Here is a 22,428-nt window from a genome sequence, read left to right as displayed (position 1 = left end):
GTGAGTCTACACATGAAACGAGATTCAACCGGATTAAAACAGAAAGACTGTTAATTATTCCATTGAAAGCTAGTGCGCTTTTGCAATAACTGAGCAAAGCTATTTGCTTTTTTTAACATTTCTGTTCAAATTAAATCGAGTCTGTACGAATCCGTCGCTCCGGCGATACGTGTTTAATCGCAGCAAAAGCGCATGTACTGGATCGACAATTCGCGCAAAAAGTAAAATAATTTTTAAATTACTACTCATGCTCAAGCTAGAGGGTAAAAAACACTATATGAATGCAAGCAGCAAGAAAAAGGAACGCAGGAAATTTGTAGCCTCGCCATCACGCATGTCAATCAAACTTCAGCTACAAAATTGGAGAAGGATCACACGCTGCGGGGAGGAGATTTTTAAATCCAGTTCACCCCATCTCACACTCATCATCAGTTGGACACATCAATTTACCGGTTTGTGGTCATCCGGACCAGTACATTGGGCTGGGAAATGATTGCGGTACGATTCGTTCCGAGCAGCACAAAATTGGATAACATTTTCGAGGATCAACAATTGTGGTCGTATGTTGCGCAGTCACGTTCAGCTTCAGTGGATAATACAGGCGGTCCCCGAGATACACGGTACCTCTTATACGCGGATTCGGAGATACGCGGTTTTCTAAAATTGACAATTCTTTGAGCAAATTGTACTGATTTGACACATCAATTGCAAATTGCCAAATAATTTCCGTTTTGATCGAATGTTAAAAACTATTTCAAAAGGTTTAAAACAGTTATATTCAGTCAGAATCATATCAAATAATTCATAAAGTGACTAAAACCGCCCCCTACTTGCAAAATTACACGAAAATTTGTGATATTTTAGCTGGAAATCAAAGAGATTCGACTTACGCGGAAATTCGAGATACGCGGTATTTTGCGGCCGTTTTCGGTCCCCATTAACCGTGTATCTCGGGGACCGCCTGTATTGTGATTTACACGTAATTATTTTTTTCAGTCTACTGACGTTTTGCGAAGACTTACTATTAAAGTAACGATTATTTTCGTCCTTGCTTAAATTATTTGAACTTCATTTTCGAACTAAAATTTCAATTTCCTTTCTTCGCGTAATGAGCCTGTAATGATTCTGGAGAACTGGAAGAGCCGCGCTAAACGGAAGAATCACTGTCAGAACAAGTGTCAACGAACACAAAAGCAAACACGATCAAGTAAGCAGCGCTGGATGCAGTCCGTTGTGTACGACGCAATTAAACTCAAGCACTGTGTGGATCAAACAAGTTAGGGTAAAATGTGCATTACAACAGAATTGATGATTCAATCGCTAATTCAATCCGGTGTATCCAACGCAGCATCGCTAACGCCGGAGCAGATTCGAGAACAATACCTGCGCACGCAGCACGCTGAACCAAGCATGCCTAATATACGATTCACTGCACCAGCGCCAACACATCAGCAGCAGCAGCAGCAGCAATCCGATGAGGAGGATGCGTCGTTTTCCTCGAGCAAAGACGGTTTGCTGACCAAGCTGTACCAGGAAAACCAGGACATGAAGGCGAAGATAGCCGAGCTGGAGGGTATGATCGGGCAGGCAAAGCCGTTCGACGCCACGCACGTGAAAGCGCTGGTCCAACCGTTCAGCGGTGACGATCTGATGGACATTCACACCTGGCTCGCGAAGCTGGAGGATACGTTCCGTGTATTGAAAGTGGGCAAAACCGAGCAGCTGGTCGCCGCGTGCGGGCTGCTGACTGGCAATGCGGAAGTTTTTCGGCGAATCACAACCTTGAAGGATTATGACGATTTCCGTACGAAGCTGGTGGAGGAGTTCCGCTATAACAAGCTCACCGACGAAACGATCGTGAAGGAGCTGCGGAAGCATACGCTGAAGGATAACAACGTGCATCGGTATGTGCTGGAAATGATTGAGCGAGCTAGCGGCTATGCTATCGCGGAAATCGACCTGGTGGACATCATTGTCGACGGATTGAAGGATAATTCGCGCAACGTTGTAATGCTGTACGGGGCAAAAACTATCCAGGAGCTGAAGGTGCTGCTGCCCCGGTACAAAAAACGAAGAATCAATTTGGCGAGTCAATAAATCAGGTGGCGAGATCCGTTCCATACTTCATGCCGAGCCATGCGAAGGATGGCTGACGCTCTACTCTTCCCCATTTCAAATGAACCAACCTTGTTTTCTTTCTTCCAGTTTATAAAAATATGAAATATGAAATAAAGGATTTAATTTTGTTTGTTCCAAGAACTCCACTCGGTTCTTGAATCATTATAGAGAGTAAAAAAGTCCGAAATTGGGGTTTTTCTTTACTAAAAGGCTGCAGTGGCACTTTCCCTTGCCAGTTCATTCTCTTGCTTGGTTTCTTTCTGCATGTGTTATCACTGTAAAAGATATCGAAACTGTTGTTATTGTGATGTTCGAGCAAACATACTTCTTTGAAGCCTTCGTTTAACACGAGGATATGCCACTTTGAATAACTTTCAAAGTTTGGGGGGGGGGGTCAACTCGGCTCAAACTAGATGGCTTTCTCTATTTTGGATGTTGGTTTCTGGTTGGCTGTCTCTTCTTCTAGCAATAGTGATCACTACTAGGAGAAATGGTACCTGATAACCGAATAAAATTATTAAAAAATGAAAATATTACAATGTTCTTATCGAAAAGGTCTTACAGCAACTGCAACACTGTACGACTCTGTACTGAACATTTTCCTCCGCGTCCAATTTCATACGGCTGACCCGACAAACAAAAGCTACATTATGCAAAACCCAAGGACTGCATGCCGCACCCGGGTGTCACCGAACATTCTTGGGACACACTGTCCCTCCCCGACACCCACACGCTCGCGGCACACCTCGCGCAGCCTCTGGTTGCATCTGTTTATTTGCTGTCTTTTGTTTATACGAAATCATCCCCCTTTCAGCTTCCGTTGCCGCAGAGCTGCCGGCCTAATCGGTTGCATAAACCCGACCCCATCCCGGGACGGCAATGCTGCTACTCGATGCTGCTGCTGCTTCCACAACAGAACGACGGCAAAATGGAAGCATAAATCTCTCCTGCTTTCCATTCTTTTGCGCTGTCTTTACCCCGCCGCCCCGACCTTTGCCAAGTGGAAGCAAAGCCTAAACAAGACTCGTCGGAAGGCATCGGATGGCCGCCCCATAGGGCCCCAAAGGCGTTGGTGGATTTGCTTCTTTGCCCATTTTTGTATTTATACTACCCCGTTTGGCCTTTACTGCTGATGCTGCCAATATAACGTGGCCGTTCCAAACATGAGACACCGGGGGTTGAGGGACCCCGAGCATTCGCAACCGTTGGCGTGAAGTTTTGAAAACCTATCCGCCGCCGGTCAGCATAACAATGCAGCATAATTTTTCCTTCCACCACCTTTCTTGTCCTCTTCTTGCGCGTTTGTTTGGCGCATTGCGCTGCGCAAACCACGTCGTGGTCGTCGTCGTAGCAATAACAGTCGCAAGCAGCAGGAAGCTGCACGATTGCGAACACCACGCGGAGTTCCGTTTATACTACCGTTTGCGCACACGGACTTTTGCCGCTGTGAACGTAACTTTCTGTGGTGGGGAAAAAACGCAAAACAAAATCGAAGGCTCCACCAGCGCGGGACCGTACTGCGCTTTGGCCACTGGTGCTGTTTGTGTACTGTTTTATTCGGTTCTCTTCTTCTGGCGTACGAAACGAAATGGCACACAAAACGGATGAAATAAACAGCCCACCGCCTGCCGAAGGGTGGTAAGGGGCTAGATTGTTATCAATCGCCGCCAACGACTGGCGTCCGGTTGACGCGCTTCCGCGGAGGTTGTTCGGTCCGTCCCGGGGGTGAAGTGGCAAGATATGAGGTCAGGGAATACAAACCATACTGTTGGATGCTTTTAGAGTGCAAACCTGATCGTGTAGTTGTAATAAAATATCATAAATATTTCTAAAGTTGTACAAAAAAGAACAGTCCGATGGAAGAGATGCTTCCAAACATTTGCGGTTCCATCTCGTTGCCAATTTAAAGCGCCATTTCTTTCAACAATCAACACCCGGAAGAGTGTTATAAACCATGTTGGAGGATTTTGCATCTTTTATAGCGAGAGGTCAATCGATTCTCCACCCAAGCAACGGCAGGGAAATACATTCTACACTCCACTCTCAATAAAACATCTAAAAAAAATAATAATAACAAAAACCATACCACTGAACCAGAACGTATTGGCATAAAATGGGAAAGAAGCATAAAATCGTAAATTGCTATCGAATTGCGTTTGCATGTGGTGAGAACCATTCATCCGCATCATCACTCCATCTCCGTCCGGTTTGGAATCATTCTTCACAACGCTTCATCCCTGTCACACTGCATCACCTGGTTGAAGAACGACTTGCGGTTTCTTATGTGAGTGACTCCGGCCGAACACCTCTTCAACACCTCTCGAAAGACTGCAGACAAGCGACGAACCTTGGCGAAGCAACGTAGAAAGATTTGCTAGATTTATGCTCATCCAATCCATGCATTTCCATTGCCTATGCGCTATCGCTATCCTGCACCATTCAATGCTGATTATGTCTCGTCGCTCGTTGGAACGCTGAAATATGACCAACATAATGATGCAGCAGCAGCATCAGCAAGGCGATCATCTCCCAGGCGACGGCCGTTTACGTTGCGTACGTGCGTACAGTACGTGCGACGGCGTGCGGGAAGGTTAGCGTACGTGCCCCAATGCCCCGGTGTTGGTGGTGCAAATCGACCACCAATTATGCTCCGGCTCCGCAGATTCGCCTGTTCGTTAAAGGCGCCCAGTGCAACATTTCTCACAAAACCACCAGCCATCGCTGGTTCATTGCGCAGGCGATCTGATTATTTTGCAATTTATCTTCAGTGCACACGGGCTGGTTGTTTGCGTGATTGTGTATAGTCCACTCGCCCCTCAAGATCGTGGTGAGAATAAACAGAAACCACTTCTTGCGGGATGGCCAGCTCGCAGCTTAATGAGAATGCATCCTCTTTGGTTGATTTTGCAGCGCGCAAATGGACGCCCAACACTGTTGATGAACTTTTTTACGCTAAATTATACACTGCGAATAGGTTCCTTTTTTGCCCCTCAAATTTGCAAAACAAAACAAAAAACACTCGAAAAGGAGTGAATTGATATGCAAACACCCCACACGGCTCGGAGTGTGTGTGTGTTTAATAAACATGAATCAACAAAACGCGCGGTTTTCTAAAACAAACCGATAACAGTAAATAAAATCCTGCCCTGGCGCACGACTCCAAACGTTGGCGGCACCGAGACGCCAGCCTCGCGCGCCATCCATTTCCATTCCATGTGGAGGCCTTGCGGAGTAGGCGACCAATTGCTTTCGGCACATCATCTATTTCGTCCATCGGACGCTTCCCCGAGATTAGCCCCCATTGGCGAAAATTTATCTCCATTTCCATGTGGTGTTTTAATTTCCCCATAACTGGCTCTGGCACCCCGGCCAACGGATGGTAGTTAAAAACGGGTCGTAAAATAATTTAGTTTTTATTGCAGGTTACAAACTGTAAACGATTGTCCCCCGCGTCTCGGGGGAGTTTGCAAAACAAAAACCTGGACTTTCTACACAAAAAAAAACACATTTCAATTCAGTTGGTGTTGTGATTTTGTTTTGTTTTTGGGTCTGAAAGTCGTCTGCGTGGACCCCAAAAAACAAAACCGATAAATTTTTATTTTATAGGGCTGAATCATCCAATACCGTCCTCCATTAATACCTTTGCGCTTTGTGTGGTTAACAAATATTGTGAGGAGGCCGATTAACGGGGGTGTGTATTGGACGATTTCGGCGCATTCGGACGAAACACCACTCATTGACATTAGCGCAAAATATGAATCGATTGGGTGAAAATTAATTTTATATCCAAATAGTGTTGGCCCACCGTCGAAGAACAATCTTGCGACGGAAGAAAACCAACCCATTGATGAACTCCGTTCGTGTTGGTTTGGGTGTCGATCACGTCGATTTATTTTAATGCTTATTATTCCATTTTTATTACACAGTTTTTGGGCAGCTTTCCCGTCTGTGTTACTGTACACTTTCTTGGCCTTGCTTTTTATCACGAGCGCAACACGGAACTGTTAACTGATCTCTGGTTAATAAACGCTCTGTGCTGTCTGCCACAGCCCCGCACGCCGGTTATTAAACGTTTCTCGCTCCAGAATTGGTTCGTGTATGGTTTGTGTGCAGAATATAACAACACAATGCCCCATATAACGATTGGAGAAGCAAGTCACCTTCACGACACCGGAGACTTATTGCTTTGCCGATCAGTGCTTACAGATATTGGCGAGTGGCAAGTCTGTGGCGAGAACCACGAAGAAACCACAAATGGTTCGATTTCGGGTCCCGCGGGTTCTCGATTCCGTTTCGTAGTCTTCCGATCATTACCGGCTGTACGCAAGCATCACGATCAAGGAGCGCATTTTTCGAACTCGTTTCGACTGCCTGGTGCTCTTGGTGCTTGGCTGCACTCCTGCACCTCCAGGGCGCTGGAGAAGCAACTGCAAATGTTATTTGCTGGTGAAGGATGCAGTTTTCCTCGAGAACGAACAACTCACTGATCCTATCGAGCGAGGGCTTTCGTGTTAATACGCAGGTGAATGAAGCAACGCACTTGCTCGCTCAAGCAATTGGAAAAAAATTGGTCAAAGTTTGTGTATTTTCTTTTTCGGGAAGAATGTTTGACGAAATGGTTTTGGGCAAATGTTTTGCTCGCTTCAAAACGGTTATCGAGATTTCCATTGAAACGCGAGAAGAGTGCCAACTGCGAAATGGGTTGCATCATAAATTAAGACCATATTTCTGATTTCGAAGAATGCACCACTGTCGGGGTCGCGGGCCAATATTGGATTACAACCCCTTGTGTGCTGAAGGCTTTTCGCGTGTGGCTTATCCTATTTTGATCCCGCAGCATGCAACGTTTCTTCTTTGCCTGCTTACACTCATATCTCCCCTCTGCTCGCCTCAAACACTCAGCGTGGCCACGCGAACTTTTAAATTGAGTTCCGTATGAATGATAAAATACATTCCCCGTGCCGAAGAGCGGGCGTTCCGTTCAAACGCACAAAATCACTGCACGCGAGAAGCGCGCGGATTGATCTGACTGTTTCGCAACGGGGCTCAGTTTCAGAACGTCGAGAAACGCCATCGTAACGAATCTGCTTTTCTACAGAAAAACCCCCACTGCCCAGTGCGCATTGTGCAGTCGGGGCGACAGCCGACAGCAGAAATGTGCACAAGATGACAGACAGCAGATATGGAGCTCGGACTCGGCCGCTTGGCGACTGTTGCTGTCTCTGCGCAATCCTATCTGTTGGGGCAGGAACGCTGCAATGTACGAAAATACTTGCTGAAATGCTTACGTGCAGTTAAGTTAAGGATGTGTTAAAGCGCGTTTTGCAGCATCCAGCGTGGTTCTAGAGCTCAAACCAACGGCAAACTAACGCGTGCAAGACTACGCGCAAATGTGCTATTTAACCGAGGGAGATAATATATGTACACGAAACAAAAACATACGTACGTTTTGCATGGATCAATGAAATAAAATCGGTACCATACGTACGCGAGGAACATCCTCCCACTTTGCGCATATGTGTGTTGCCCGAGCAACTTGATCTTGATCGTTTCTCAAACCAACACAGCAAACGCAACGTACGCAACACGTCGTCCTGTTGCTGGCGATCATAAATCATACCGTTATCGATCGTCTCTGGTGGAACCGGAATGACGCCGGACGGCATCCTTGCTTTCGGTTTCCATGCTAGCCGCCATACGTTCGATCGTGTTGCCCTGATGATGATGTTCTTGTAGTGCGCGGAGAGGATGATGGCACTCCGTCCGAAATTCCTAGATCTTTGAACGTCCGAACAGAGTTATTGAAGGTATAAAACTTTTATTTACGATCACTGCACGCCACTATCGTTTTACGATTAACACAGAAAAAAGAAAATGAATACCACGTTCGTCCCGATGTTGTGGGCATTCGAAGGTTGTAAGTGGGTTTTTGGCGACTGTGGTGGACGATCGATTTCATTCAAGATTTGCATCGGAGTAGAGATGACTCACTCGCAACCACTTCGATTGTGGCGATTGGTGGTATTTTAATATGCAACAGCTGTTTATTAAAACGTTGATATCTTATAAATTTTTAAACTTATTTACTGCTTTATTTATTTGCTAATTCATTTGCTTTCTATTTCCACAATTTCATCATTATTTTTGTTTTACTATCTTAATTTTTCTTGGTTATTTTAATTATTTTGTTAGCCTACCTCTACCTATTTTGTTCAATCTTCTCGATTCTTATAAACTTTTTGAAAGATGGTCATATCTTAATTATGCTTTATTGTTTAAGAATTATATGTAACTGTTAAGATATCTTTCTAGGCAATTCGGTATTGTTTGAGTAATATTTTCAAATCGAAAAGTAGCTAAAGTAAAAATGAAATAAAATGGAATCGGGATGATACTGTACGCGAACTAATGAAGGTATTCAGCACGACTCTTTTAGTACAATCGTCAAGCGCACATCTTCACAACTTCATTCGCACCCCGTCATGGATTCAAGTCCCGTATTTGGAAGAAGAAAGTGGTCTGTTAACACAGAAATATAATAATCTCACAGTACAGTGTATACCCAAACACCTCGAACTACAACACGCATTTATTTAAGTAGATGTAATAAACGTGGTTGGGGAATTACATGCAACACTCTCCTCCCCAGTATCATTCACATCCCACACGCGACCGAAAAAGGAGATAGTGAAAGCAGTCGCAAAGCAGAAACATTCTTTTGATGTCTCTAGCTCCAGATTTTTATGCCTTATCGAATGAATATTGAACAACAGCAAAAAAAAAAACTCCAATGCCAGTTCCCTCTAGGTTCTTCCGACACACCGGCTGTGTGAAACCCATTGCATAACACTCCGAAACACCGGCGTTTTTATGTGTGTTTGCCTGTTTCCTATGATATGTGGGTATGTTTACGCTACGCGTACTCAATAATCTGTGATCTCCAAACTGTTTCCTTCCTTTCCAGCGCCCTGCTACAGAAAACACTGTATCAAAGGCGAGTTACCACGCGCGACATTGAGGACGTGGCGGAGAGGATGATATCGAATGTTCTTTCGTGCGGCAAACAGTTTTTTTTGGGGGGAACAGTGCTCCACAAAACTCAATGGACACGGAACCCAAAACGAGACACTGTGAACGGGAGAGAGTAGCGACGATGGCGGTGCCGGTTGATATGTTGTTTGGATACAGCAGAGGCGTCAAACTGACGCGCCTTTTTTGCTTATTTTCTTCCCTTCCCACTGCCCGAAACTTCCCTTCGGCCTGGTGCCTTCTTCTTATGCAGGGACTTTACGTCACACACACACACTTCGAAAACCCCCGCATCTTGCTTCGGCAACCTGGCACCTGGCAGCGTTTGGAGCATCATCGTCGTCTTCTTCTGGTTCAGTCCTTGGAGCAAACACGAACGAACGGAGGCCAAAAGGGATTGCGCCAAGAATCAGGGCCCGAAAAAAGAACCCCAACTCCCACTCCCTACCCCATGCCCAGCCCTAAACCTACACAAAACAATCTTCCTGCTTTCTCCCTCTCTTTCTCTCCTTTTCCCACTTTCTCAAGCAACTGCATGAAGACGAACGTTCCAAACGGTCTGGACGGAGCTGGCAAAAGCAAACTGGCGACTGGCCAAGATGCTGCGCTTCAGATTCGCAAATGCAAACGGTCGAAAATAAATCGAGAATCTACCTTTACCCCCACACCCAGCATATTGCCCTCCAACACCCTACCTTCTTCCAGCACAATGATTTGCGCCGTCTTCACCATCTCTGGCGAGGCTCCAACTCCACGCCAGCTTCTTTTTGGTGGGCACAAGTGTCAGCCCAGGACCGTCATTCTTCCCCCCTCCCCCTCCATCCTTTCCGCTGTTTTGTGGCCTCATCTACCCTCCAGATATAGTTCCCTTCACACTGACAGCTCTTCCTGATTTTGCTGCTGCTGCTGGTGGTGGTACGAAGGTGGTATCCATATCCGCCTAGGCGTCACAGATTCGCGCGTCGTTCATCCCTTCTTGAGGAGAGGGTGTCTTGAGGATGGGCTGGTAACTGTGGTCGAGTTCTCCCGTGGACGCTCCTGCAGCATTGGCAAGCGTATGTATGCGATATCCACCCGACTGTCGGACTTCCTTTTCCCGTGCGCTCCCATTTTGACGAATGACCATCATTTCTCGAAGTTTGCCGTTGGCGTGGTGCTGGGCGAGATAATAATCGTTTTTTTCCCCCTCGCTTGGTGGGGTTTCCTTTACGTTCTTTTATCTACACTTCTTACGCCTGGCAGATTCTGTAGCAGCAGCACAAGGCGTTTCGCATTTAAAAGAATTATTGGCCCGTTCTTGCTGCCCGTTCTGCTGTCCACGATCTTCTGCGATCGAGTGAGGACTACAAATCACATTAGAACCAATCATCTGGCGTGTCGGGCTGGCATCTCCTCCTGTGCACTGTTGTTGCTGTTATTGCAGGCTCTCCGTTCCGCAGCCACACCGGGGCTGTCAGTCAGAGTCCAGAGAGAACCGAGAGCCGGTTGCGTTCGTGCCATTCAATAGTGCCCGCGGGGCACACCTCGCCAGGTTCGGGGTGAAACTGGCAATTAATATTAACATAAGTGATATTTAGCCGTACCCGCTCTGACTACCGTTTTCGTGGCAGGATAATCACGCTTTTTTGTTGTTGGTGGAGTTGGTTTGGTTGTTGTTGTTGTTGTCGCACCAGACAAAATAAGAGTTTTGAAGAGGGAAGCAAAACAGCATCCACCTTGGCGGTGCCTGGTGGAGCCAGGCTGGCGCGTATCTTTCGGCGTTGTTGTCGGATAAGAAATCGGTCGAATGACACTTACGCGATACGCTTTTACAATGGACTAATTATGGAAATGAGCATTACCATATCAGCGAATACATTATGTACGGGGAGAGTGGTTTTTTTTGGGTATAAAGTAAAACCTTCGGCTGTTGTGATTCGTTATGCAAAATGTTTAAAAAGTACACATTTGCTAAATGAACGAATAACAAATTGCTTGCCACTGTACGGTGCTGGTGCGTAATGACTACATCGAGACACATTAAAAATGGATAACGCATTAAAACAAGGCAAGGATTGTATTATTACATTGGACTGTTTTTCAATCTTTGATATCGTTCAAGGATGTTATCGAAAGAAAAAATGAAATTTTAAAGCCAATTTTTAATTGAAATGTATCGAGAAATAAGTAGTAACGAACGATCATCGCATTAAAAGGTTAATCGCACATTAATAAGCAGAAGGAAATAACAATTTCTACCACAAAACAACACGTATCAACAGTCCACAAATAAGCGCATAAAGCATAAACGCGAAGGGTATCAAATTATAGGGTTTAAAAACGGTCGTAAAACAAAGCGCTTGTCGTACCAATCGACACAAAAAGGGGCCATTTCCTTCAACTCCGATTAAACACCACACTGACCATTCGAAATCATTCAATGTAGCTAGCTTGTCATGATGATTATTTCACAATTTCTGTCCCTGGAACTATAGGAGAGCTGGTAGAATTTAAATGGTGTAAAATATTCGGTACCGCTCAGGATAGAGTTTCTTCGATTTTGCCACGCCGATAAATGCGCATAAAAAGAAGCAAAAATCCCCCACTCAGAACGCAATCCAATCATCTCGATCGATAAATCTTTCGCAATTAAGCGCTCATTTTCACACCATCTCGGCGTGTTTGCGTGTGAGCCGGGCAAAGGTGTGCGCCCGCGTGTTGGAGCCTCCACCGCGCTGGGATGCCCCCGTTCATACTGATTCATCGCGATTTTGCTCATCCCATGTTCGGGTTTTTGCCTATATTTATGGCACCGGAGCAAAATCGATGTTTATAATCAGCATATACACGTATGATATGGTAGAGGCAAGCATCTTTTCCACTGCCTTCTGCGATCACGATACGTTCGATCGATTCATCTCGATCGGAGCTTCGATCTTCGCAGAATACGGATTAGTCCCCATCGATCGTGTGCGTTTTGCTAGGTTCTTTTTCTTGTAACGATAGATTTGTTATTATTTCTGATATCATCCCACCAATATTATCCAATTTTTGAGATGCTTTAATGCCTACACTTTAGAAAAGGATAAAAGTTCTCCAATAAATTTCTCTTCAGTACATTCTTCTGTGCCGCGCGGAGTCTTTTGTGTCGCGCAAAGGAAATAACCATGCTGGCGTGAGTTACGACCATTACTACCATTGGCAAACGGCAAAGAAGAACATGTTGGTTTGCTTGTATTGCGATTATCTACTCAGTCACACACGTGATCTTGTCATCGATCGAATATCGAACATCTGTGTCGGTGGAAATCTATACGCCCGCGTGAGTTATAACGCTTAGAAATTTGCATACCAAACGTAGAACATCTAGAGTCTAGTCTGGGCCGGTCTTCGAATCTTCAACGACCAAAAAACCCGTCATATTCGTCTCTGTCCCAAACACGCTAAACGCTAAAAGTTTGCTTCGGTTTAGTCAATGTCCGCTGGCGGGGCGAATAAATTGCCCATAAATCACTGCTCACTATTTTGGCTAATTGAAGGCTATTACGCGGGAAAATTAATGGCAAACGATCACTAGGAACAGAGGGGAAAAAGAAGAGATCGACTCTACGAGAAACGCGCTGGTAGAGTGCCCAGATTGCCCACGACACCGAATGTCCGAGCCGTGTCATATCTAATCTAAACGTTTTTGTGCAATAAATTAACCCCTCTGCCCGACGTCGCCGGCCCCAAATGTGCGCGCCCGAGACTTGTGGCTCGGTTGTTTTTTGAATGAACTCTCCGAAGGTGTAGGTTTTTCCCTGCCGTCCTCTGCGCAGAGTGAGATGATCAAAACTTCATCAAACCCACGAGTTATCTTTAGGTTCTTCCTTCAACGCATTTGATTACATCTGAAACGGGTGCGCGACAGTCCTCGCGGCCCGGCCACGACTTGAACCAACGAGATTCTTGGAGCAACCAGGAATCTCTGCCCTTTCCTCTTCCACTTTCCAAAGGGGAAACCGTTCTTTGATGGCTGTCCGCGTACATAATGCATTCTCAATGGTTGGTAGATAACGAACATTACGTTCTCTACACCCCATGAAACTACGCTGCTGCTCGTTGCTCACCATCGATCGGGTTTGATGCAAATCAATGTTTTTTTTCTCTCTCCAGTTTACCACTTCCCAGTGAAAGGTGGTTCCGGGTCCCAGGAAAAAAAAGGCATAGTTTGAAGAAGCAAGGATACGCGCCAGCTTCTTGCCGGCATCATCAAACGGCGGTCAAAGTGGAGTAATAAAAAGAAATATTGTGTCGCACGGGAGGTCTTTCAGAATGGGTGTTGGTTTAATTGGATTTCATTTTTCTTTGTCGGCACTGGATGGCGTGAGGGAGCGTCCGTTCGCACGCCGCAAGCACCTTTTGGGAGCTTTTGTGGAGGGACATTTTGGGACTGGCGGGCCGTCTAATGACCGATCATTCTCAAATTATGCTAATGGAGGTTGTTGTTGGTGGTGGACAGTGTTTGGCGGTTGTTGTCGGTGCGATGGAGCAAAAGGGGAGTTTGAAATTGAATGAATTTTCTCTGTGTTCTTACCGGTTGGAATGTTGTGGAAGATAAGCGCACGATCACTAGCGAAGGAGGTGATTATTGTTGGGTGAAAGATCCGCGTAGAAAAGTTAAATTAAAAAATAAATATTAAAATGATGCTTTATCAAAGTCTTCGAAGCTATCTGCGATCACCTCCAAAACTATTTGGTGACCTTTAGGTACGATCTCAAATATGTATGTGACTCTAATTCCATCTAACCACACCACAAAATCCCCTAAGCTTGATTTAACGCCTAACGCCATTACAACTTCACCATCACCATCGCCACCTTCAATCCTATTATGGGAATCAGCTCCATAATAATAATCAAAGACGAAATCCCCCTTGAGACAAGACAAAAGATTATGATAATTTTTCCACCAAACCACGGGGTCATTCATGTCACCAAAACATTAACCGTGGCGATCATCACAGCCGTGGCTGAAGGATAATAATGTCTCACCACACCACGGAGTAGTAGTGGTAGCTCCTAAGCGCTGAACGTTCGCTTCCATTTTTTGACATTCCGGATGGCGCCTGCCAAAATGTCGTTTGATAATCAGCATATAACGTTTATTTTTGAGCGGCAAAAAATGGCAGCTGCTTATGCGCTAAGGGAAAAGGATCGCTCATCTTGCGACTTTCCCGCGAGCGCGCCCTGTTGCTGCGGGAGGCAAATTGGAGAGAAATTTAACGAAACGCCATTAAAACGCAGCACCACGCCGTCAAACGTTTTCACGCGCCAGCCAAGCTGCCGGGATTTAGCAGCTGGGCGCACGCGTTCGCGTCTCTACGAGGATATAATCGTCCGATAATCAGTCGCTTGGAGGGGCTGGATTAGGACCGCAAGCGTGAAGCGTTTCCAAAAGCCACATAATCTAGCTTCTACAAAGACGAAGCTCACCATTCACAGTGCGTATCAATAAAGATCACCAATCCAAGTATCCATAATTCCGGCCCATTTTGAGTGCCTGATCCACCAAGAAAAAAAAAAGCTTCCTAAGCCACCCCCGAGGCACCTTGGACGGCTTGGCTGTGGACGGCTTCTAACCCCCTAGCGTGCGTAAATAAAGATTACCATTTGTTTGCCCCTTTATGGATCACGCGATCGCGCTCCGCAGCCATTGAGAAAGATTTCAAAACCCGAAGAAACACACGCCACAACATTTCTAGACCTAAATATCTCGCGCGGGTGGAGGTTACACCTTTGGGCTCCGGCGTTCGATTCGAACCTCAAAAAACGAAACCAAGATACAACGCAAAAGGTTGCTCAAAAAGTGTGCCAAACGGACCATTCTGTTCGTGATGGCGTTTAACGGTCTTGGGGACACGGAGCTGCTCCCCAAACAGAATTCCCTTGCGAAAGGGTTCGGCTTTGAAAGAGGCAAACCCGCTTAGGTTCACCCGGAAATGGGCAATATTTTTCTAAACGAGGTGGTATTTATGAGGTATGATGGAGATAGGACAAGAGCCCAAAAGCCCCGTAAAGCTTCAAACCACCACCACGGCGGAAGCGGATGACACTCCGTAAGCCGACACGGTAGGGGAAGGCAGCGCGATCAACGGATTAAGATAAGCAACGAGATCATCCGACGCCGGGGACCACCAAGGGTGTGCCATTCGCCGTATGAAAAGTTTCACCCGCAAATTCATGGGCATTTCCATTCGCGGCCAAGCCCCCTGCGATCGCGATCTCTACTTTTTGTAAACAACAGTTTATTTTTTGTGTTCGCCAAAACAGCACTACGAGGAGAGCAATGTATGTGCGCGCCCGCGCGCTCGCAACATTTGTGCATAAAATTAGCATAATCCGATGTTGTTTTTTTGCAAGAAAACGCACAGCCACGGTCAGTGAAATGAGCGACGGAACGATTATATGCTGCCAGTCGAGCTCATTTGTATTCTTGCGTTCGAATTTTATGAAAAGGCAACTTATCAGAGGGTGCTGTAAACGTGTCCGTTGTTCCATCCAATTACACGCATACACGAGCGTACGGGGAGCCTCTTCAAAACTTCATCAAACAGGGTGATAAAGCTGACAAACAACAACGCGCAGAGAAAACGCGTAACATAAAACACTAAAACACCAATCCATACGAATGTGTCAATTGACGTCGTCTGCTGCTACAGCCAGTAGGGCCAGGGAGAGGAGGGAAAAAGGGGGTTCAAATTTTCACCTTCTCGTGAACAGAAAAGGGGTGAAAAATATACTACCATCTTAGATACGCTTAATTATGATGTCAAATAAACTTGATGTACGTCTTGCACTCGGCCACCCTCTCTCGACGCACAACTCCGCCGGAAGCAGTAGCGCGTCCATCTTAAACAAACAATCGTACCCATTCACAGGCAAATGCTGTCCTCCCTTGGTGTCACCAGATCGTAGGGGTATATAAAGCTACCACCCAAGACGCGCAATAATAGCACGCTCGGCGGCAGCATCGGCACACGGGTGTGTATGAACAACGTTGCCTTCCGCCACTCTACTCTCTACAGTGGTGTTTGTGAATTAAACAAACAAACCAATCGAGACGCTGTGGCTGTTAGATGGTTGTTGTTGCTGCTGCTGTTGCTGCTGGTCCTGTTTGTACAGCTCTTCTCTAGCTAAACGAAGCCACCGGTGACAATCCAAACACACACCCACAATCTACCGTGTCGAGTGGATGTCATACATTTATCGTCTACTTGTTTTTATTACTATTACGACTGCGATGCTCACGATCGTAAGAGGGAGGAACTAGACCTGCAAGGGATTTCCTTCAAACACCTGTGTAGCTTTGCTTGATGAGAGGGGAGAATAAAAGCGGTATGTAATGTCGTTTAAATTCTCGGGCTTGATAGCGCAATGTATAGCGTGCTCGCTTGGGACAACAACCACAAGTGTTGATGTTTTCGATCCAAGCCGAAAGAAAGCAGAAAGTGGTAGAAAGTTTTGAGCTTAGTTTAACTTGTATAACCTTTCGCTTTCAAAGCGCAATTTTAAGGTTATACGCCCTCAACTCGCATAACGCTCGGGCGTGTTTGAGCTACGCATCCTCCGGACCATCTTTGGCGGGTGTGTTCTAGCATGAAGCGTGGAGGAGAAGGATGCACCACGAGCTTGATGAGCTGTACGGCGAACCGAGCATCCTGACGGTGGCGAAGGCTGGTAGGATACGATGACTGGGGCATGTCATGAGGATGCCGGACTCATGCCCCACCAAGAAGATAAGGTGATCGACAGCGATCCCCAGTTCGGCATAAGGCGCAGGGGAGCACAGCGAACTCGATGGCTGACCAGGTGAAGAGAGACCTGACGAGGATGGGGGGTTTGCATGGATGGGAGGCTGCAGCCAGGGACCGAGCATCCTGGAGAATAATTGTTGACCGGGCCATGTCACATCGACGTGCTCTAGCGTGAGCAGGCCAACAAGAGAGAGAGAGAGAGAGAGCGTCCTCAACTCAACTCCTCCTACATTAGTGTTGGAGCTGCTCATAGAATCATACCGGTCTTGGAACGAATGCCTGAGACTTTATCTTGTGACTTGTAACTGGTCTATTCCGAATCCATTCTGGCAATAGATCTCAATGTCTGCATGCATATCAATTGATTCTGGAACTGATCATTGTTCCATATAACCAATCTAGAATCAGTCTTGAGACTGATCTCAAATCTATATCGGCCATCGAGGTAAATCCGGATACAAAATCGATCCTGAAACTGAAACTGATCCAGAACCCTCATACTATTCTTACCCCCGAATCTAATTCTGAAACCCATACCGGTCCTGGAGCTGATTCTGAAGCCATAACGGTCCTAGAACTGGTACCACACTTGTATCAGCTCAGGATTTGATTCAGAGCCTGCACCGGAAACCGTAACTGTATCTATAGCTGCTACAATGTTTGGCTCTAGTCAACACTCTTGTCATTGTAACACTACTTAGAAATACAACCATAGCTACCTAATGTAATGCCCGTTACTTCTTACACAAATTTGTTAACACAGACGAGATTTAAAGCGACAACACCAAATCCCTAATTCTCCCCGCAAACATCAGTTTGGTTGCATATCAGTTTACATATCCAGCGTTGTGTAATATTCTGGAACGAAATTTACAACAACAAAAATAAACAAAATATCCGTAACCATAGAAGGAATAAGTGCATCGGTGCGAAAATACCGTGTCCCGAATAAAACCACTCAACCTTCACAACCACCCCGAACACCATTCGATGGCAGCAGCAGCATACACACGCGTGTGTGGTTTCAGGCTTCAAAAGTGACGCACACACAACACAAACTGTGTGACGGGCGGCGGCAATCCCTTCAAGTGCATACTCCACCACCCCCAAATGCCAGGGGGAAGCATGAGGGACAGGAGGAGGACGATGATGACACCACCCAACCGTGACCACACAAACCAAAAACCATCCCTCGGACGGGCGGCACTTTTAACTGTAGAAAAACACACAAAACCCTGTGCTTGAGGGACGCAAAAATGTAGTGCTAAGTGACAAATGGAAAACCGCGAACCCCGCATCCCCCCGTCCTGTATGCGCCATAGAACGGATGTTTTTTTTGCGGCACGGAGTGCACGATTCACCCTCCCTCGCTTGTGTGTCAAGTGGAGTGGAAAAGTGACTGCAAACGCGCGCAATGCAAAACCCGCCGCGTTCCGAGCGTACTCGCATGGAGTCGGTTCGGAAATTCAATACGGTTGATGTTTCGATGCATGATGGATCTCTTCCGAGAGAGGCCGCTGGGTGGTGTGATGGTGTGAGCATTTCTTTACGCAACAGGATTGGGGAACACATTTTCCAAACCGTTCGATGGGACGGATTGTTTGTGTGCCGCAACCGTATCAAAGGACGAGAGCCGAGCGCTGACGGTTGAACCTTTTTGCCCCTAATGGGTTTTGATGTTGGCTCGAATGTTGGTCGTTCCCTTTGGCAAGCTGTTACACGCATTTATTTATTGCTAAAAAGCTCCCAGCACCATCCCGCCCTCAGAAATCGGGTGCCTCTCCCCATCCATAGCTCTTAAATGGGTTTGTGTGAGTTTTATTACTGAGCGCGCGCGGCATTTGTGCATGCGATAAATAATATAATTTTTAAAAGCGCACTCCCTGCTCGGTTGCGATCCAATTTTTTTTTAACGATTATTAAAAGGATTCATTACATTTTAGTGGGTAATTTGTGCGCCAGGCGAAGCGGGACACGCATATCATCAATTATCGCGATAAAGATACCGCAGGCCGGCGGCTGCCGAAGCACAAACACAGGGCAAGCGTGCAAAACCGAGCGGCGAGCAAAATGACACGCGACCTCGCGTACAGTCCCACCAAATGCGGGTGATATTTGTCGTCCACCAACGAGGGGCTGTTTTTGAATCGATGGCGGGAGAAATGGAAGATCAATGGTTTATGCGTTGCAGGCAGCAAATTTAAAAAAAGGAGCAACCTCCGCAGGCCAAAGAACAGCAGCGACCTATGAGCATGCGAAAATGCAAAGCTTCCCCTGCTCGGTGCAACACCTTTTCGTGTTAAATGTTTCATCATCAGTTTTATTTTTTCACTCGTCGATCGAAAAGCCCTTTGGTGTGCGCCCGGATTGGGCCGGAACCATAATTATCGGTCATATTTTTTCACCCATCCCATCCACTCCACCCGCTTTGCGCTCCAACAATGAGTGTTGCAATTTATGGCCGGCAAAAACCGCGATTGGAAGATATCGGCGATCTCAAATCGGTCGCGGTGTAATTACACGCAAACCGGGACCATAGTGTATTACGTGTACAATTAGCGATTATATTTTATTCTGTGCATCCGCGCGATCGGTTTGATCGGACTCCCAATTATCAACTACGATCGATTGGTTTTACGAGCAGCGTTTTGTGGAGTGCAATTTTTTAAGAAGCAATTGTGACTTCAATTTCAAGCCCGGCTCGAGTTCATTGGCCGCAACCTTTCCGGTGGCACAATAGATTCTGGCCTCATTAGGAAAACCGCACTCACAATACGGTGATGGATAGCTCTAGCAGTATGATCGACATCATCTCGTTCATCAGCGCGCGAAGGTCAGCAGACGACGAACCTAATGCGAGGGAAAACTGCCTACAAAACATAGCCAAAAAAGAGAAACATTCATTATTGCAGGAGAACCTTCTCGCGTGATGCGATTAGAGATCAACAACATTGTTGACGCACCATTACGCGCACACATGGGATATCCAACTCCAACGCCAAAAAAGGGGTTGCTGCTGTCGAGAGCAGAAGAGCGCACCGAAAACTCACGCTGAATCCTTTTGAAAAGTGCTCCACTCTGCTCTTCATCGTGGCCTTCTTTAACCCACATACACACACACACGATGCCGTAGCGCCATCGCCAGATCGACCAGATTCGGCGGACCTTGGCGTCAGGGAGACGCGGCGCCTTGTTGACGCCTTTCGAAGTTCATCCCGCCGCGGCCGCCGCATGGGGTTCACCTTTCGGCGCGGTGCGAATATATGTTTTCGGAAACATCCCTTTTTTCTTAACCACCACCACCATCCCGACTGCGACTGTTACAAAAACGGCCACCGAAACCTGTTTCCTGGATGGGGTTTTTCTCTGTTTCGTTGTGCAGTTCATTCAAGCACGCAAGCAGCAGTCGAGGTTCTTTTCGGTTTACTTGCCCGCGTTACGTTGCGGTGTTGTTGGGCGTCTTCGGCCGGACGATCTCACTGGTAGCGGCTGTGCGGCGGATGCTGGGTGTATCCCGCGTGTTAGCTCACATTTAGTCGTTTTTTAATACATCATAAACATAAAGAAAATATGTATAATCATCGCTCGCGTCCAAGTGCCGTCGGTCAGTCACGAGGGTAACGAGGTAACGGTAGTGGTACGTCATGTTCTACCGGCAAGTGGTGGTCCCGAAAAGCGCCTAAACGACTCGGAGGTCCCATTACTTAACACTTCCTTCTCGTTACCTTAACGGGCAGTTCCACACCGGTGGTGGGGAGCGTTGTGGGAGCAAAACCAGATTTCCCGTCTGCATGCATCGGGGCAATATTGGTCCGTTCGCCGGAGGGTGATCATGCTTGTCAGAACTCGTCCAAGATGAGACCTTCCAGCGAGGGTACGGTTCATAATTGGTGCATGCAGTGACATTTAGGGGCATTTTCCCTAGACCATGTAGCGCTGCTCGGCGCCGCTGCGTGCGTTGTCGACCATGTACAGCGACTAATTAAACACGTGATTCAATTCACATGTACACAGTTGACATGGCAACGGCTGCGTACTATACGCAAATACCAAATATTACACTTTTTAAAGCGAACTTTTCCACTCGCTTTTAGATTATTGACCTCGTGCGTATTTCCCTATTGGGCAGGTTCGGTAAAAGTGGAGCTCCGTTACACCCCCTTCTTGCTGCTCAATTGCGGTAATGCGCGAAGCACGCCGCAGCAAACCTCGGACGACACTGCGGTAACAAATCCTTTTAGCACTCGCATACCCCACTGTCCCATTTTCTCCCGGAAAAGCGCATTCTGCTACAAAGTAAAAACGTGGACCGTGCATGGACCTTCCACGAACCGGCAATTGACGTTTGACGGAGCTCGCCCCGCCATTTGTTCGGCAATTCCGTGCGCAAACAGCCAAGTGGTGAATCCTTACGTGGTAAGCCTGTTTCACGACCGAAAGGGGGGTCCACCGTCACAGATTTCATTGATTTTTCTTCCCCCGGCGTGTGCACTCACTTCCGATCGACCCTTTCCACCGGCCGTAGGAGAAGGTGTTGAGTGACGGGCTGCTGCTGCTGCTTCATCCGCCTAAAAGAAAACATAAACACCGCCACACTCCGAGCTTTCCCGCGAAATTAAAATTCCCATCCAAAGCTAGGACCGTTTTATGGCTGATGCTTTGGAGTAGTGACTTATGCAAACGTTGCCCAAAATGGACACCCGTGTGTGTGTCGATGGGCGCTCGGACAAATGGCGACGATGAGTCCATTCCGGCACGGCGTTGTTGCCATTGGCGGCCGCCCGATTAGCATAGCAAATGGACCCTGCAGCCGCTCGCGTCAATGGGCCCGATCGGTTTTACATTCCATTTTACTGAAACCGAAACGCGGCGAGGAGAAATTCTCCCGCATCGAGTTTAGACAGGGAGTTTGTCCGCCTTCGCGAACCGCAGCTCCCTGGATGGATGGGCTCTGAGCGGACGAAGGTCGTTTCAATGAATAGGAATCGACAAATTTACGATAACTGCACATTGATGAGGCTCATTTCTCTGCAGAAATCGATCGACGGGAGGGGGAATATTTACTGTCCGAGCTGCCAAACGAGTATCGTTTTGTGAAAGATTTTCTTCGGCTAGCTGAAATCTGACCCGCTTGCGGGTTTGCCCCCTTAGACCCACGTGAGTCTTGCGGCCGTCGTGAGGGTCGGATGGTGGAGACCCTCTCAAGAGCGGACTGCCTTCTGCCGTCACAACACCCACGTTTACGCGATGTGTCGAAATTGGTGGCCGATGGAGCAGATTTTTAATGGGAGATGTGCCACGGAAAGTCCACTTTAACGGCTCTATCGCCAACGGAATGACTTCTTCGCCCGTGGGTGTGCTGGTGCTTTTTGAATTGAATTAAGCCAGTAGTGGCATATGGTTAAATGGCAAACGCTTTGCAGTTTGAAGTTGCCAAACCGTTGGAGTTGCCTGTTGAGAGAGATTATGTGTCCTCAAGGGAGGGGGGCAGTATCCACCTCAGATA

General features: G+C 46.9%; 2 protein-coding genes across 3 annotated transcripts in view; one reads left to right on the top strand and one right to left on the bottom strand.

The window, feature by feature from the left end:
- LOC120899646 (bone morphogenetic protein receptor type-1B) overlaps positions 1–22,428 on the bottom strand; it is a 124,145-nt gene that overhangs the window by 64,146 nt on the left and 37,571 nt on the right. The gene's annotated exons all lie outside the window — the stretch shown is intronic.
- On the top strand, positions 1,151–2,259 carry LOC120899648. The gene is made up of 2 exons (XM_040305724.1): positions 1,151–1,282; positions 1,349–2,259. The coding sequence occupies exon 2, from the start codon at positions 1,411–1,413 to the stop codon at positions 2,095–2,097; it is 687 nt and encodes a 228-aa protein (XP_040161658.1). The 5' UTR covers positions 1,151–1,282; positions 1,349–1,410; the 3' UTR covers positions 2,098–2,259.

This window comes from Anopheles arabiensis, chromosome 3, assembly GCF_016920715.1.
Source record: "Anopheles arabiensis isolate DONGOLA chromosome 3, AaraD3, whole genome shotgun sequence".
Lineage (NCBI taxonomy): Eukaryota > Metazoa > Arthropoda > Insecta > Diptera > Culicidae > Anopheles > Anopheles arabiensis.
The sequence above is the reverse complement of the archived record's forward strand: the minus strand, read 5'-3'. Positions and strand labels throughout refer to the sequence as shown.